Source organism: Balaenoptera borealis, assembly GCF_965194805.1.
Source record: "Balaenoptera borealis genome assembly, chromosome: X".
NCBI classification, from domain to species: Eukaryota; Metazoa; Chordata; class Mammalia; order Artiodactyla; family Balaenopteridae; genus Balaenoptera; species Balaenoptera borealis.
The window spans coordinates 58,178,289-58,196,875 of NC_138881.1; the positions used below are offsets into that span (position 1 = coordinate 58,178,289).

At 41.8% G+C, this 18,587-nt stretch overlaps 1 protein-coding gene across 2 annotated transcripts in view; it reads left to right on the forward strand.

Moving 5' to 3' along the window:
- Positions 1-436: 436 nt before the first annotated feature.
- IGBP1 (immunoglobulin binding protein 1) overlaps positions 437-18,587 on the forward strand; it is a 39,127-nt gene continuing 20,976 nt past the window's right edge. The window contains exons 1-5 of one of the 2 annotated variants that reach the window (XM_082376708.1): positions 437-1,049; positions 1,437-1,730; positions 10,151-10,346; positions 11,925-12,004; positions 12,723-12,835. In XM_082376708.1, coding sequence (XP_082232834.1) covers positions 859-1,049; positions 1,437-1,730; positions 10,151-10,346; positions 11,925-12,004; positions 12,723-12,835 — 874 coding nt within the window. In that variant the 5' untranslated portion in view covers positions 437-858. The remainder of the gene's footprint in view (positions 1,050-1,436; positions 1,731-10,150; positions 10,347-11,924; positions 12,005-12,722; positions 12,836-18,587) is intronic. The other variant, XM_082376709.1, reaches the window with a different exon arrangement.

Sequence of the window (18,587 nt, forward strand, 5' to 3'; positions counted from 1 at the left end):
TACCAGGCACTGGGCTAGCCGGAGAGGTGCAAAAATTAATCAGACTCATAGTGGTAAGGGAGATAGATTTGTAAGTCACTAGCTGTAATACAGTGTGGTAGGTGTTCTGATAGATATGCACAGAAAATTTTCATTTGGCGGGGGACAGGGGCTCAAGGAAGCTTTCACAGAGGAAGTAACTTTTGAAAGTGTGTGTGTGTGTGTGTGTGTGTGTGTATAGGAGGGGTGACAGTAACTTTTGAATGTGTGTGTGTGTAAAAGGGGTTGGTAACAGTAACTTTTAAATGTGTGTGTGTAGGAGGGGTGAAGCGACGGGGAAGAGAGCAGGCGAGGATTGGCTGGGAGGAACCCAGAGCTCCAGCTGCTGGGTGGACGGAAGCCGGAGGGGGGCGCTACTTGCACGACCCTGGCCGCCCCGGCCCTTCAGGCCAGGGGGAGCCTTGCGAGGTAAGGCGCACGCCTGACGGACTCCGGGGGCGCGCCTGCGCCTACCCTCTCGCGCCCGCCCTAGCTCCGAATTCAGCCTCGTCACAGCCGCGCTTTAGAGCCTACGCCACTGCCCAGACCCGGATTGGCGACGAGCGGCCACGCGAAAAGCAGCACCTAGGGTTTGCTTGTTTGTTTGCGCGTTGTGTGTCTGTAACAGATGCCTACTACTGGTAATAGGCAGCCTGGTAAAATGAGTCTATGGAAACGGTTGCTAGGTTTTAGCTAAAAGCCGCTTCTGGCAGTTGTCCGACGCTTGGGTAGCAATGGAGCCACTGGACCAATGCTGCGCCCCTTCCGGTTTCGTTGCTGACAGCCCAGCCCATCTGTCCCAGGGCCGGAAGTGAGGTCTTCCGTCTTCTCTGCTCCAAGATGGCAACAGCCGAAGACGAGTTACTGCTGCCGCGGCTCCCCGAGCTGTTCGAAACCAGCAAGCAGCTTCTGGACGAAGTGGAAGTCGCGACTGAACCCACCGGCTCCCGGATCATCCAAGATAAGGTGTTCAAGGGACTGGACCTCCTGAAGAAGGCTGCCGAAATGTTATTGGAGCTCGACTTGTTCAGGTATGGGGAGAGTGTAGTACGACTCGGAACGTAGGTAATAATAGTTACCAAGGGCGGAACCATTGATCCTGGGTGCAGGAGACCTTTAAAACCCGGAGCCTTTCTTTCCTACCTCCCACTGCGACCTTGTGTACATTGCTTACATTCTCCACCTCTCTTCCGAGATCTTTAATATCACACGACTCTGCTCCCTAGTGTTGGCTATTTGCATAGGCATTGGGTGAGAGCGCTCGGCCACTGTCAGTGAAGAAAACTGGCAGCTGTTCCCGGTGCCTCCTCCCTTTGTCCCACCCCCACCCCCACCCCAGCCCTTCCCTCCCCCAGGAAGCCAGGGCCACAGTTTGAATGCCCAGCCAGACTTCATAGCCTCCTCTTTGCTCTTTCCAGCCGAAATGAAGATTTGGAAGAGATTGCTTCCACCGATCTGAAGTACCTGATGGTGCCAGCATTTCAAGGAGCATTCGCCATGAAACAAGTCAACCCCAGCAAGCGTCTAGATCATTTGCAGTGGGCTCGAGAACACTTTTTAAACTACTTAACTCAGTGCCAATACTATCATGTGGCAGAGTTTGAGCTGCCCAAAACCAAGACCAACTCCGCTGAAAATAACACTGCTGATTCCTCCATGGCCTATCCTAGCCTCGTTGCTATGGCATCCCAGAGACAGGCTAAAATAGAGAGGTGGGTCATTTGAGGACTGCCCAATGGCAGTGCTGTTGGGGGGGAGGGGTGCATGTTTTTTTTTCTGGGGGGGGTGGGAAACAATGGTGTGTGTCACTCTTTGGGTTCTTATTTAGCATAGGCCCTGGTGAGAGCAAACTCCTGAGTTTTTCAAGAAGCCTCTGCCTTGGTTGAAATGATCATACCTAACTGTCAGACCCCTAGCACCTTATGGTTGCCAACGACAGCAATGTAGTTTAGCAGAGTGTCTCCCAGTCTCTCCCACATCACAGCACAGCAATACTCACATGGTACAGTGAGGTAAGTATCTCTGAAGGGCACAAGTCCACTTATGGTCAATTGATTGAGAAGCTCTGTTCTAACAATACTGGATCAGGTGTGTAACATCCTGAACTAATCTTAGTACTGGCATAGCTTCATTATGTGACCTTGAACACCTTGCTTACTCTCTTAGTTTAGTTTTTTACGAAGAGCGCTCACAGTGTTTAGGAGCTATGCTAGGCACTGGGGATTCAAACTGAGTATGGGCGTTTGTCTGAATATGGGTGGTCTCTGCCTTGGAGGAGCATACAGTGTGGTGAGGAAAAGAGGCATAGAAACGGTATAAATTATAAAATGACGTGATAGGGAGATGCACAAGGTATCGGGAGAGCAGACAGGAGGGGCACCTAACCAAAGAGGGAGCAGGAGAGAGGAGAAGGCTCCCTGGACGAGGTGACTCCTGTGCTGAGTTGTTTAAGGATGCGTAGGAGTATCATCCAGAGGAAGAGGAAAGGAGGGCTTTAGCCAGCAGAGATAATAGCATTAGTAAAGCTACAGGGACATTAAAGACCACAGTGCTGGGGTGGGGAACAACTGTAAGCAATTAGGTGATGCTAGAACACAAAGTGGGTGTTGAAGAAGAGGAAAGAATGATGCTGAAGAATGTTGTAGGGTTCAGACCAAGGAGAGCTTGGGACGTGAGGAAGGTGAAAGAACGACCTTGTTCCTGAGAACTTGGGAAAGGGGTTTGAATCCCAGCTCCAAAATTTAATCATTCTGATTTTGGGTAGATTGCTTAATCCCTCAGTGCCTTAATTTCCCCAGATGTCAAATTGGATAATAATAGGTCCTATAAAATAGAAGAGAAATGCATAAAAAGCTCTTACCACATTGTCTGATACAGTAAGCACTCAAAGTCAGCTATTGTCGTATCTTTGTAGCTGAGTACAGGTCGTGGAATGAGAGACCTGGGTTTGAGACCCAGCTTTACTTATAAGCCATTGGACTTTGGGTAACTTATGTAACCTGTCTGAGCCTCAGGTTTCCTCATATGTGAAGTCTAAGTAACAGTGGTACCTATCTCATAGGGTTAAGAGGCATTAATAAAATAAACCACATAAAACAGCTAGCACAGTATCTGTTACATAGTAAATATTCTATGAATGTTACCTATTATTAGGCCATGCTAAAGAGCTTGAGATTTGTTTGGTGACTAGGGATCCACTGGAGGTTTTTTTTTTTTTCCTTAAAGAGTAGCAAGGTCATATTTGCATTTTAACTAGCATACTCTGGCAGCAGTTAGGAGGCATTCTGAGGGAGAAGATTAGATCCAGTTAGGTCACAGAGGTGATGAGACCTTACTACTGCAATGGCAGAAGGGATGGAGGGGATATATTTATTTATAGGGTTGAAGCTGCAGAAAACGATCAATTGGTTGTGACAGGTAGGGTAGGATGAAGCAACAAGGAAGATGTCCATGTTTCTGATGTAGGTGGGTGGCTGTGGAACTCATTGAGATGGGGGAATAGAAGAGGAAGAACAGATAGGGGAGAGTATGAATTGTATATGGAGACATGTTGCATTTAAGGTGCCTAGGAGACATCCAAGTCAAGGTATCTGTAGCATGAAGCTCAGAGGAGAGGCCTGGTCTAGAGAGCTGAAAATTGATTCATTTAACATATTTATTGAGCCTTTACTGTGTGCTAAGTAATGGAGACCCAGACAAAGTCCGTGCCCTCATGGAGCTCTTGTTTTGTTGGAGGAGACAGACAGTAAGCTACTAAATAAAAATGTGATTTTAGGTGGTAAGGGCTTTAAAGAATAATAAAGTATGGTTAAGAGCTAGTGAGTGACAGAATGATTTTTGAGGAAACGGGATAGACTGATATGAAGTGGAATTCAGTATCATGTCCTTTGTAAGAAGGTAGGGGCAGCCGGCTGGCATATAACAGGTAGTTTAAACAGTGAGTTTGGTATCCAAATAATCGTAATATATCCAAAAAAAAAAAAAAAAGACTGTAAAGGCACTAGAGAGATACAAATGGTGTTGTGGACAAAGACCAGGGAGTGATCACATCTGGTTGGAGGGTTAAGGAAAAGGTTTCCGAATGTAGTAGCATTTGAGGTGAGACTAGAAGGATGGTTAAAAATGCAAATTACAGGCTAGCCTGAATGTAAAAGTAATAATACTCATTGTAGAAAGTTGGAAAACAGAACATTTTTTAAATTAAAAGTAAGTCTTCATCCTAGCACTCAGAGATGACCTTTGTTAACTATCTGATGTATTTCCTTCCAGATACATAGTTATTTTAGTTAATAAATTTGGAAGAATACCATAAATATAGTTTTTTTTATCCTTTTTTTTAAACCTAACATCCTGTTTTGATTTCCCCATGTCTTTTTTTTTTTTTTTTTTAAGAAATTCACATTCTTTTATTTATTTATTTATTTATGACTGTGTTGAGTCTTCGCTTCTGTGCGAGGGCTTTCTCCAGTTGCGGCAAGTGGGGACCACTCTTCATCGCGGTGCGCGGGCCTCTCACCATCGCGGCCTCTCTTGTTGCGGAGCACAGGCTCCAGACGCGCAGGCTCAGTAGTTGTGGCTCACAGGCCCAGTTGCTCCGTGGCATGTGGGATCTTCCCAGACCAGGGCTGGAACCCGTGTCCCCTGCATTGGCAGGCAGATTCTCAACCACTGCGCCACCAGGGAAGCCCCCCCATGTCTTTTGAAGCCATGGTATTTAATGGTTAAATAGTATTCCAGCTTACAGTCATATCATAATTATTTAAACTAATCTTTTATTGTCAAATGCTTAGCCTGTTTATGGGTTGATTTTTTATTTGCTATTCTAAGTAATGTTATGAGGAAACATAACTGCATCTGTCACTGTTCCTGTAGGACAGATTTCTAGAAGGACCAGTGCCTAAATCAAAAGGTTTGAATATTTTGACTCTTGATGGTAATTATATTGCTTTCCACAATAACAAAGTTTCAAAGTATGTCCCACTGCAACAGTATTGAATGGCAACACCTAGAAAATCCATATGGGCAAGCAGGAAAGATACCTCATTGTTTTGATTTGCATTTCTTTGGTTAGAAAGCTTGATCTTTGACCTTTTTTTTTTTAATGCCTGACAGACGAGATACCAACACTATCTTTTCGCTAATGGCTCCCATATTTATATCACTAACCCAGACCTCTCGTGACTTTGAACACCATACATGGATGTTTCACAGATATCTCAAACTTAACATGCCCTAAATTGAACTGCTGGCTTTTTAATCCCCAAATGTACCCCCACACTCATGTCTTTACCATCTCAATAAACAGACCACCACTTCCCCAGGTTTTAAGCCAGAAACCTAGGAGTTAGCTTCAGTTCCTCCCTTCTGAATTGCCACATCCAGTCCATCCACAAGGCCTGCCAGTTCTAGCTACAAAATGTACCTTATGTCCTTCTGTTTCTCTCTTTCTCCACTATCATACCTTCATCTAGGACACCAGCATCTCTCATCTGAAATATCCAAGCCATTAACTATAAAGACCTAGATGATCTGGCATCTGCCTCTCTCCAATCTCGTCATATATCATACTCCCCTTGTTCACTAGACTGCTGCCGTAATAGCCTTCTTTCAGTTCTGAACAGATCCAGTTCTTTCCTTCTACAGAGTCTTTGTACATGTTGTTCTCTTTGCATAGAATGTTCTTCATTTATCTGTCTTTCTGGGCTTTGTCTTTCTCCCCTACTAGAATGTATACTCCATGAGAGCAGGAGCCATTTCTCTCTTGTTCTCTGTGGTATGTCTAGCACAGGACTTGGTATATAGAAGGTGCTCAAAAAATATCTATTCTTGACAAGCAGGGGGGAACAACATGAGCAAAAGCCCAAGGCAGGGTAGTTGGAGGTACGTACAGGAAATGGAGAATAGTCTGATTTGGCAGAAGCTAAGAGTAGTATGGTTGGAGGACTGTAAGGAAGTGATGTGTATGGAACATTGAAAGGGAAGAGAGGGGCAGAAAGACAAGTTAACGTGTTATAATAGTACTTCAACTGGGAAGAAGTGATTTAAATGAAGTTACAACTATCAGAGATATTACTTTTGCAAGAAGCATTTATATGATTAGAAAACAAATTGTTCAAATCCTCATTTAGTTTCTGTAAGTCTTCCATCCCCTACCTCATGACTTTACACCGTGAGGCCCTCCTACATAAAACACCTAAATGGTATGTCCTCTCTCTCCCTCAAAACCTGTTTCTTCACGTATCTTCTCTACTCTAATTCCCATCTTTGAGGTGTAAGTGTAAGTCTTGATTAACTGTACCTACATTCTTTCGACAGAAATGGAGAAGTAGAAGCTGGGCAAGTAATGAGTCTAGTTTTAGATTTACTGAATTTAGGTCCTCAAGTGACAACTGGATAGCCATGTCCATAGACAGATGGAAATGTGTAACTAAAACTTATCAGACTGTTTTGCTGCTAGTGCTAAAAATTCAGGCGTGTCGCTGGGTGTGGATAGTTTGCCAAGAAAAAACATGTAGAGAGAAAAAAAAAAGCCAAGGATAAAACCTTGGGGCAAATTAAGGGAGAAGGAAGAGGAAAGAAAGAGCAGAGGTAAGAGACTCAACAAGGTACAGGTAAAAGTACTTATAGAAAGAAGCCTGGGGAAGAGAGAGGACAAATGTCATGTCCTCTTTGAAGCTTCTCTCTACCTGTCTCCTCTCCCAGATACTGTAGCACTTAGTTTATGTTACTTATAAGGCCATAACAATCTGTTATTTTCTAGACTTGGAACTTCTAAAGGTCAGAGACCTTGACTAATTATATCCTTAGTATCCTGATTATATCATTATATCCTTGGTACCCAACCAGTAATTGGATCATAGTAGGTACTTGAGGTATCTTTGGGAAGGACAGATAGAGTGGTCATCAGAAAGATGGAAGCAATATGGTATAGCAGAAAAAGCCTGGGCTTTGGAGTCAGACCTGGGGTGACCAGTCCAATTTCTGCCACCTAGTAGATGGGGCATCATCTAGCCCCCCTTAACCTCAATTTTTCCCATCGGATAACAATATATTGCTGCTTACAAAGCACTTTCATGAATATTGTTCATTTGATCCTCTTAACAGCCCCATGAAGCAGATATTATCCCGTTTTAGAAATAAGGAAATGGGCTCTGAGTACTGACTTGTCCAAAGTTACGTGGCTGGTAAGTGGCCAGGCTTTAAACTCAGGTCTTCAAATTCCCAGTTCTAGTGCTGTTTAGAAAAGAGAGAAGAGTGGTCATTTGAAAAGGCAGAACATGGATCGAGGGAAGGTGTTTCTAGGATAGGGGAAAGGCACCAGTAGGGTGAAAAATTGTGACTGCTAATGACAGGGAGGATGATTGATTGAGTGAGGCTTGGAAGAATGTGGGTGGGGACAGGATTGATAGCCAAAATGGAATGGTAAAAACAACATTAGCTCCTTAAAGGCAAGAGGAGAGGAGGAAAGGTGAAGCTATAGAGATTTTAAGGTAAAAAGGGAAATTGAATTTCTACATTGGCTGGCCATCTGGTGAGCATGATGGTGGCATGTAATCCACAAAAGATGAGCAAAAAGATAGCTGAACAAGAGTGACCGTTCCGCTGAAGTTTGATCATATGAATTTGTAGTTGACTCATTTGACACAAATTTGTAATTCGTTACCTCTCTTCAGCAGCTTGGGAGCAGAAAAGGGGAATGAATGATGAAAGTTGCCCAGAGTCAGAAGGGTGACAGGCACTGGGGAATTCTAGGGTGATAGGGAGTGTTTGCATGCAGTGGCTCACCATAGGAAATCTAGAACAGTGACAAAGGTCTAGGACGGTGGTTTACAACCTGTTCCTTCGAGCCCTAAGATTCCACCACAGTGCCTGGGTAGGGGGCATGTTGGGAGCCCTCCTCTGATTTAACCAAGGCGGATTTTATCTTTTATTACTTTTTGGAGTTCCAAATAAGCTCTCATAAGAAGAAAGGGTTCTTCTGCTAAGACAGAAAGGTTTAAAAAACACTGGCCTCAAAGAATAGGAGTTCAGGAACTTAGAAGTCCCAAAGATGACTAGGAGCAAAGTCATAGAAGCAAAGGAAGTAGAGAAGAAGGAAAGATCAGAGAGTGTGACTAGACCGCATGCATGCAGAGGATGGGAAAGGAAGCACAGGAACCTTATTCAAAGGCCCAGTAGACTAACCAAGAATTTACCCTGGATTACATACATTCTAAGGCCCTGATATATATATGTGTGTGTGTGTGTGTGTGTGTGTGTGTGTGTGTGTGTATTTTTTTTTCTTTTTTTCCTGACTTAGGTACATCCAGGAAAGAGGGTGGGGGTAGGAGTGGCACCAGAGTTAAATGTTCTCAAGTGATATCTGTAATAGCATTCATGAACTAGGAATTGACCTGTGTAGTGTTTTACTCAGAAGGCCACCTATGATGGTGCTGTGACAGTTATTTATAACATTACATAAAGTGCCCACTTGTTGATTAAAAGGAACAGAAGAGCCTAAAAGTTTTTATAATAAAGAATGTTTCCAGAGCAGAGGTTTTTGACTTTTTGTGGGTCATGGACCTCCTTAAACTCTCCCCAGTAAAAAAAAAAAAAAAAACAGAAGAAGAAGAAGCATACACATAGAATTCTATACAACATTTGGGGGAGTTCAAGAACACCCCTCCCTCCAAACTCTGTCCGTGGACCTCAGGTTAAGAACTCCAGATTTGGGTGAACACCCACAGAGGAGCGTCTGATTCTGGAGGTCTAGAGTGGGGTTCCAGACATAGATATTTCAAGATACTTCTCTTGGAAGTTGTGGAGTTTTCCCTTGACTCCTCTCTTTGCCTCAAGACCTTACATCCAATAAATCAACAAATACTGTTATATTTTAATTACGTCCACATCTCACCACCTCCCTATTTCAAGTCACTGTCTCTTGCCTGGATTGTGGCAATATCCTCTTAATTGATTTTCCTGCTCCACCCTTGCCTCCCACCCCCCGCCCCCCACAGTCTACACACAACAGAGTAGTCCATTAAAAAAAAGTTCATTTCATGTATTCTATTTTAAAGCTTCCAGTGGCTTTCTCTTCTCAAAATATCATGACATTTGATATTTTGTGTCTTCTTGGCCTACAGGGTTCTACAAATTATGGCCCTGGCTATCTCTCTGACCTCACTTCCTATTATTCTTCACGCCATGCCAGCCACACTGACCTCCTTGCTATTTCTCAAACATGTCAGGCCAGCACTCTCCCACCCCAGGACCTTCATATTTGCTTTTCCCCCTTAGAACACTGTTTCAGATACTGGCATGGCTTCCATCCTTACTTCCTTGAAGTCTTTGCTCAAATGTCATCTCTTCAAAGAAGTCTCTCCTGATCACCCCTACTTTCGCACCATCACTCTATCCACTTTACCTTGCTTTTTTTGCTTCTTCAGAGCACTTCACCACTAGAAGTGCTGTCTTCTCACACTAGAATGAAAGTTTCAGGAGAGCAAGGACTTTCTTGTATGCACTGTTGTGTCTCAAGCACTGAGAACAGTACCAGTCACAACAGGTACTCAGTAAATAGTTGTCCAATGAGTGGTAGATGACATACTAGAATGCATCTTGAAAAGGCAGGCAAGGTGGATATGAGTCTTCAAATTATACTAGGATGAGTTAGAGGAGCTGGAAATATTTTGCCCAGAAGAAAAGAAGAGATGACCATTTTTTAGGCTGTTTCACAAGGAATTCCTGCGTCAATGGCAGGTAAATGACCCCTAAGATTCTATGACTACTTGAAGCTGTAATTCCCAAATGGACATTGTATATACTAAGCACCCAACCTAGTAAAGGTTGTTGTCATAAAATTACTAAGGCACTCCCATCTCAAAATATGATGGGAAACGTTGCTCAGATCAGGTTACTTCGATATTTTTCTGGTTTCAGAATGTATTTCTCACCTTCTGCTGATCCCTTCCTTGCCTTCTCGTCTTGAGAGAACTGCCTTGGTGGCAAATTCTGAGGCATATAATCTGTATTTTTGCCTAAATGGAAATCGGTGTCCCTGGTCATTTGTAAAGGTAAAATTGTATTGTGGCCTGCTTTTGAAGGAACACCTCTTTATTTTTAAGTTCCTGGCTAATGCGTTTCTGTGGAACAGATACAAGCAGAAGAAGGAGGCGGAGCATAGGTTGTCTGCACTGAAATCTGCTGTGGAAAGTGGTCAAGCAGATGATGAACGTATTCGTGAATATTACCTCCTTCACCTTCGAAGGTGGATTGGTATCAGCTTAGAAGAGATTGAGAGCATTGACCAGGAAATAAAGATCCTGAGAGGAAAAGACTCTTCCAAAGAGGTAAGCCTGGTCACTGCCTATATCGCTCAAAAAGCTACTGTCCGAGATTTGAATCTTCTACAGGAGAGTAATCAAACTAAAATCCTTTTAAGTCTCCATAAAATCATTGTTCTTATTAAGGTTAGTGGAGGAAGGCTGAAGGTTCACTAGGATAGCTTGCTTTCTAGCTTATAGTATCGTTCCCCAGTGCTTTCTAACCTGTAACACACTTCCAGTCTTTTGTAATTTTGTGACATGCCAGGAGGGAGGGAGGCTTCTCTGAAGTGAAAATTGGTTTGGGCTGTGAGCAGTCATGACTGCTGAAGGAAGGCATAGAGAGGTGGGCCTTGAAAACCTGTGCTTGACTGTAATAAACAGGAAGAGGGATAGGATGGGAATGAAGAAGAAGAGTGTGACTGGAGAAGAGAGAGAAAAGAGTAAAAAGAAGATAAAGCAAAAGACATGGAATGTGGTTAGGTTGGGGGAGAAACCAGGATTTAACCTTACACAATGCTACACTCTCACACCTTAGGTCACCCAAGTATGAAACACAGCAAGGACATCTCTGTGCACAAAATGTCGGGCATATTGGTAAAGAAAACTTGGTGTAACCCCACTGTCTCTGAAGATCATAACTGTGTTTTGGAGCTGCTGCTTCAAAATCTTAGGCTCTGCTGCCACTTATTTTTTGGTTCAGAATATAACATGAATTGAGTTGAATTTATCAGCTAGTCGCAGGCATTTAAGTCCTCAGAGAAACCTCTTGCTAATTCGATTTGCACTAATTAGCCCAGGAGCTTTTGCCTCAGGGTAACATCAACCTAGTTTCTCAGTGTGAAAGGATCAAAGAATGAACAATTAGTATTCTAAAGCCTTAAGGCCCCTTGGGCATATCTAGATGAGTGGTTTTCAGGCATCATGAGGCTGGACTCTTCTGGATCCTCCCATCTCCTTAGTTTTTTGTTTTTATGCTCTCTCATTTGGTATTGGGGTTGGCTCTGGAAGTGATGGAGTTTAGAACCAAGTGAACATCTTTTCTTTGACCATAGTTTGTTTTGGTGTGCCCCTGGACAGCCAAGTTTCCTTGAAACATTTCTATGCACCTATATACGAAAGATACTAACCCATTCTTCCCCCCCACCCTTGCATTTAGGAACATCCGCTTCTAAAACACCCTAGGGAGCTCATGACAATTAATAGCAAAATTACATTGGACAGGGTTTTAGCAGAAGGGTCTTCATAATTCAACTTTAGCACTGAAGGCCAGGCTAAGGAAAGGGGCTTCAAATTGAGCTCAAGGGTTTTAGATGGAACATGGAAGAAGGCTTTGGAATCTTCCTCTTTGGAGGGGAGTATTTTAAAGTCAAGTAATTTTTCACTTGTGGTGAAATGATTCCTGGGAGAGCTTTCTCTTCCTTCCTTTCCAGCAAGATACTTGGGCCATCTCAGGAGAGCTAACCAACCTCCACCATTAGTATTCTGCAGATATATCTTAGAGACTGATAAACAGGGCTTTTCAAGCACCTAAAGACATAAGAGCCTGCATAGTGGGGTGGGCAGAATGACAAGTACACTTCTGATAATTAATTTCCTTTTTAGGCATCAACTTCTCACTCATCTCGTCAGGACAGGCCTCCAATGAAACCGTTTGTTCTCACTCGGAACATGGCCCAAGCCAAGTAGGTAGTATTAAAAAGTGGGTTGCCTTTGCAAGCCCCCTGCTTTTATGGTTCATTTACAGTGCATGAGTAACAGAAGGTAATAGCTTCACCTGGGGAGGCTGTTCTTTCATCAGAGGGATATTATCTCCTCTGATAACTTTCTCTGTCTGTCTTCATCAGACATTTCCCTCACAAACTCGAGCTTAAAAATAGGCTAGAAAGGAAACCAACAAAAATTAATTAATTAACTAATTAAAAACAGAAAGAAGAAAAGAATCTAAGGCAGAATTGTAGACCTTAAAATTGTTTCCCACTGTTTCCTTCAGCTACAGTTCTCAAAAGGACATGTTTGCCTATCTAGGTTTTAATTCTGAGTTTTGGGATGCTTTTCCATAGGGTGGCAGAAGAGTCTTCTTCCTCTGTGTATCTTTTATACCCTGCAAGTATAAATACTCCTTCCATCGTATCATCACTCCTCTGGGGGGCATTAGCCTCCAGGATTGCTTACTGGGAGATGAGTCTGGGCTATTTATCTTCTCATGAAAGCTCTTGCCTTTAATTCTCCTTCCTGGATGCCTCTTTTTACATATCCTAACAGGAGTTTGCACAAATCCTCAGAAGATAGCTGGGTAGGGGAGCAAGGATGAAACAGACACAGGCTTTATCACTAAAGAGAAGAGGCTTTGTAATAGAGCTATTTATGTTTACTTTTCTAAATGCAGTGTGATTCTTGCAGAGTATTTGGAGCTGGTTATCCAAGTCTGGCATCTATGACAGTGAACGACTGGTATGAACAGCATCAGAAATTTGGAGCATTACCCGATCAGGGTATAGCCAAGAAAACATCAGGTATGGAGGGATGGGAGGAGAGTGGTTATACTACTACACTACTGGTCCCTAACTCTCGAGCAATTAAATTCAGACCAAGTATTGTTGCCCTTTGGAAGCAAAAGAAATCTGGACAAAGATTCTGAGTAATAGAAAGATTCTAGTCAGTATTTTATTCCATTTATTATTAAAATACATAGCACATGATTTTGGGAGGATGGGGGCAGTGGGACAGCGTAGTTTTTTAATTTCTCCAAATATCATGGCATAAAAACAGACTGAGCAGCTAGATAGCAAAGCCAAAAATCCATAAATAGCAGTTCTGCTTCTGGTAACAGCAGAGTAGGTTCTATCAGGCCAACCCCTCCTATAGATAACAATTACAGACTGAACAGAATATAACAAAACAGCTATCTGAAGGCCCTGAGAGTGACCAAAATCAGACATAGACTGTAGGGCAGTCAACACTTATATAAGAAGGGGGGCTTCCCTGGTGGCACAGTGGTTGAGAATCTGCCTGCCAATGCAGGGGACACGGGTTCGAGCCCTGGTCTGGGAAGATCCCACATGCCGCGGAGCAACTAGGCCCGTGAGCCACAACTACTGAGCCTGCGTGTCTGGAGCTTGTGCTCCGCAACAAGAGAGACCGCGACAGTGAGAGGCCCGCGCACCGCAATGAAGAGTGGCTCCCGCTCGCCGCAACTAGAGAAAGCCCATGCACAGAAACAAAGACCCAACACAGCCAAAAATAAATAAATAAATAATTAATTTTTTATAAAAAAGAAAGGAATGGTACTTGGAACTTCTTGAGGGCAAGGACTTTGGCTTACTGTGTTCTTGGTGCTCAGTTTGGTAATTAGATCATGGTAGGTACTTGGAGGTGTCTTTGGGAGGGAAAGGTGGAGCTGGTAGTCATTAGAAAGATGGAAGCAATATGGCATAGCAGAAAAAGCATGGACAGATCTGGAGTAACCAGTTACTCCTACCACTTAGATAGGATATCATCTAGCCCCTCTGAGCCTATTTTCCTTATCTCATGTATTATCTCACTTGATACTCTTAACAACCCCATGAAGCAAACATTCTTACTCCCATTTTAGAATGAGGAAATGGTGTCTGAGAACTAACCCAAAGTAAACATAGCTAGAAAGTGGCCAGGCCAGGATGTTAATACAGGCCCTAAAATTCCCACTTCCAATGCTCTTTCCACTGTAACGAAGAGAAGAGTGGTCATTTGAAAAGGTTTCCTGTTTTTTTTATAGCTTTTCACCCATGGGCAGGCTGCACTTGCTGTAATATGGATGTAGGTAAAACTTCGATAGAAACCAGTCTTATCGGATGAGGAAGGAGAGAACTGAGTTCAGGGTGACTGTAGCAACTGAAAACTGAGACGATATCCCAGGAGAGAACCACAGAGGAGGAGCCCTAATTGTATAAAGCCTGCCCAAATCTCTGGCAGACTACTAAGCTATACAGGATCGACTCCAAGCACCCTCGATAGAGCTAAAATAACTGAATGGATAATCCAGCTACTGCCCAATGCAGAGGAAACAGAATTTGGAATTTGCGTTCTAGACAAATGAAAACTAACTAAAATGAAAAATCAGTACTTTTTAGAGGAACAGAACAGAATTCGTAATCTCTACAACATAACCATTCACAAAGTCTGGGATTCAGTCCTAGACTACTATACGTACGGGAAAAAAAAAGAAAGAAAATGTGACTTATACTCAAGAGGAAAAGCAATCAATGAAGACCAACCCAAGACTCAGATGTTGAAATTAGCAGATAAGGACTTTAAAGCAGCTTACTTCTATGCTCAAGGGCATAGGGGAAAATATACTTGTAATGAATGAAAAGGTAAGAAATCTCAGAGAAGTAGAAACTATGCACAAAAAATTCTGGAACAGAAAAGTACAATATCTGAAGTTTAAAAATCAAACCAGACTCATAGATACAGACAAAAAACGGGTGGTTGCCACAGGAGAGGGAGGTTGGAGAGGGGAAATAGGTGAAGGGGATTAAGAGCTATAAACCTCTAGTTATAAAATAAATAAAGCCACGGGGGTGTAATATACAGCATAAGAAATGTGGTCAATAATATTGTGATAACTTTGTGTAGGGACAGATGGTTACCAGATTTATGGTGGTGATCATTTCATAATGTATGCAAATGTCAAACCACTGTAATGCACCTGAAACTAACATAATATTGTACATCAACTATATTTCAATTTTTTTAAATTGGATGAGATTAATAGCAGATTGGCAATGACAGGAGAAAGGGTTGGTTAACTTGAAATAAGCCAATCTGAAAAAAAAAAAAGATTGGTTAAAAATGAAGAGCCTCAATGACCTGTGAAACAATGTAAAAAGATCTACCATATGTACAATTGGAATACCAGTAGGAGAGAAGAAAGAGAAGGGGCCATTAAAAAAAATTGAAGAAATGATGGCTGAAATGTTCCCCAAATCTGTGAAACACAAATTTAGAAATTTAGAAATATCAGTAAGCCCTAACTAAGCAGGTTTTAAATACAGTGAAAACCAAGCATAGGCACATCATAGTCAAACTGCCTAAAACAAAAGAAAACGAGAATCTTGAAAGCAGCCAGAGATAAAGTACATATTACACACAGAAGAACAATGATATGAATTGTTGTCACCTTCCCATTTGAAACAGTGGGTCCCAGAGATAGTGAAGTAATGCCTCAATTAAACACCCCAATTTTATTTATTTATTTATTTATTTAATTTTTCGTTGCATTGGGTCTTTGTTGCTGCACGCGGGCTTTCTCTAGTTGCGTTGAGCGGGGGCTACTCTTTGTTGCGGTGCGTGGGCTTCTCATTGCAGTGGCTTCTCTTGTTGTGGAGCACAGACTCTAGGCACTTGGGCTTCAGTAGTTGTGGCACGCAGGCTCCGTAGTTGTGGCACAGGGGCTTAGTTGCTCTGCGGCACGTGAGATCTTCCCGGACCAGGGCTCGAACCTGTGTCCCTTGCGTTGGCAGGCAGATTCTTAACCACTGCGCCACCAGGGAAGTCCCTAAACACCCCAATTTAAAAATGAGTAAAAGACCTTAGACACCTCATGGAAGAAGATTATGTAGAGGGGAAATAAGCATATGAAAAGATGCCCAACATCATATGTCATTAGGGAATTGCAAATTAAAACAACAGTGATCCCACTACACCCCTGTAAGAATGGCCAAAATCCAAAATACTGACAACACCAAATGCTGGCATGGATCATGGAGCAACAGGAACTGTCATTCATTGTTGGTGGGAATGTAAAATGGTACAGACACTTTGGAAGACAGTTTGTCAGAACTAAACATTCTCTTGCCATACTATCAAGCAGTCATGCTCCTTGGTGTTTACCCAAATGAGTTGAAGTTAGGTCCACACAAAAATTGCACACAAATGTTTATAGCAGCTTTATTCATAATTGCCAACATTTGGAAGCAACCAAGATGCCCTCAGTAGGCAAATGGATAAACTGTGGTACATACAGACAATGGAATAATATTCATTGCTAAAAACAAATGAGCTATCAAGACATAAAAAGACATGGAGGAACCTTAAATGCGTATTACTAAGTGAAAGAAGCTAATCTGAAAAGGCTACATACTGTATGATTCCAGCTACATGACTTTCTGGAAAAGGCAAAACTATGGAGAGAGTAAAAGGGTCAATGGTTGCCAGGGATTAGAGGAAAAGGAGGGATGAATAGGCAAACCACAGAGGATTTTGGGGGCAGGTAGACTATTCAGTATGATGCTGTAATGGTGAATATATGTCATTATACATTTGCCCAAATCCATAGAATGTACAACACCAAGAGTGAACCCTAATGTAAACTGTGGACTTTGCATGATAATGATGGCATCAGTGTAGGTTCATTGATTATAACAAAATGTACCACTGTGGGTCGATGTTGATAGTGGGGGGAGGCTGTGTCTGTGTGGGGCAGGGGCTATATAGGAATGCTGTGTACTTTTCATTCAATTTTACTGTATACCTAAAACTGCTCTAAAACTAAGGTGCATTTTTTAAAAATAATGCAAAGAGAGAAAGCTATAAAGTCAATGGAGAAATTAAAAGGGAGGAAGGCAAGAAAGAATGGAGAAACAAAAAACAGATGAGATGAACAGAAAACCAATAGCAGAATGGTAAATCCCAATCCAGCCATGTCAGTAGTTATGTTAAATATAAATGGAGTAAACCTTCAAATTAGAAATCAGAGATTGATTACCAGACTCAACTGCATGCTGTCTACAAGAGGTGCATTTTATTTGTTTTTTAATTGAAGTATAGTTGATTTACAATATTAGTTTCAGGTGTACAGCAAAATGATTCAGTATATTTGTAAATTATGCTCCATTATAAGTTATTACAAGATAATGAGTATCATTCCCTGTGCTATACAATATATCCTTGTTGATTATCTATATTATACATAGTAGTTTGTATCTGTTAATCCCATACCCCTAATTTGTCCCTCCCTACTTTCCTCTGCCCCCTTTGGTAGCCACAAGTTTGTGTTCTATATCTGTGAGTCTGTTTCTGTTTTTCATATCTGTTCATTTGTATTACTTTTTAGATTCCACATATAAGTGATATCATACAGTATTTGTCTTTCTCTGTCTGACTTATTTCACTAAGCATAATACCCTCCAAGTCCATCCATGTTGCTGCAAATTGCAGAATTTCATTCTTTTTTATGGCTGAGTAATAGTCCATTCTCTGTGTGTATGTATGTATACATATATACATATATATATACCACATCATCTTTATCCATTCGTCTGTTGATGGGCACTTGAGTTGCTTCCATCTCTTGGCTATTGTAAACAGTGCTGCCATAAACATTGGGGTGCATGTATCTTTTCGAATTAGTGTTTTCATTTTTTCTAGATATATACCTAGGAGTGGAATTGCTGGATCATATGGTAGTTCTATTTTTAGTTTTTTGAGGAACCTCCGTACTGTTTTCCATAGTGGCTGCACCAATTTACATTCTTACCAACAGTGTATGAGGGTTCCCTTTTCTTCACATCCTCTCCAACATTTGTTATTTGTAGACTTTTTGATGATAGCCATTCTGACAGGTGTGAGGTAATACCTAATTGTGGTTTTGATTTGCGTTTTTCTAATAATTAGTGATGTTGAGCATCTTTTCATGTGCCTGTTAGCCATCTGTATGTCTTTGGAAAACTGTCTCTTCAGGTCTTCTGCCCATTTATTGGGTTGTTTGTTTTTTTGATGATGAATTGTATGAGCTGTTCATAATATTTTGGATAGTAATCCCTTATGGGTCACATCAGTTGTAAATATTTGCTCCCACTGTGTAGGTTGTCTTTTCATTTTGTCAATATTTTCCCTTGCTGTGTAAAAGCTTTTAAGTTTAATTATGTCCCATTTGTTTAGTTTTGCTTTTACTTCTTTTGCCTTAGGAGACAGAGCCAAAAAAAATATTGCTACGATTATGTCAGAGTGTTCTGCCTATATTCTCTTCTAGGAGTTTTATGGCTTCAGGTCTTATATTTAGGTCTCCTAATCCATTTTGAGTTCATTTTTGTATATGGTGTGAGGAAATGTTCTAATCTCATTGTTTTACATGTAGCTGTCCAATTTTCCCAGCACCACTTGTTGAAGAGACTGTCTTTTCTTCATTGTATATTCTTGCCTCTTTTGTCATAGATTAATTGACCATAGCCTATTTCTGGGCTGTATATGCTGTTCCATTAATCTGTGTGTCTGTTTTTGTGCCAG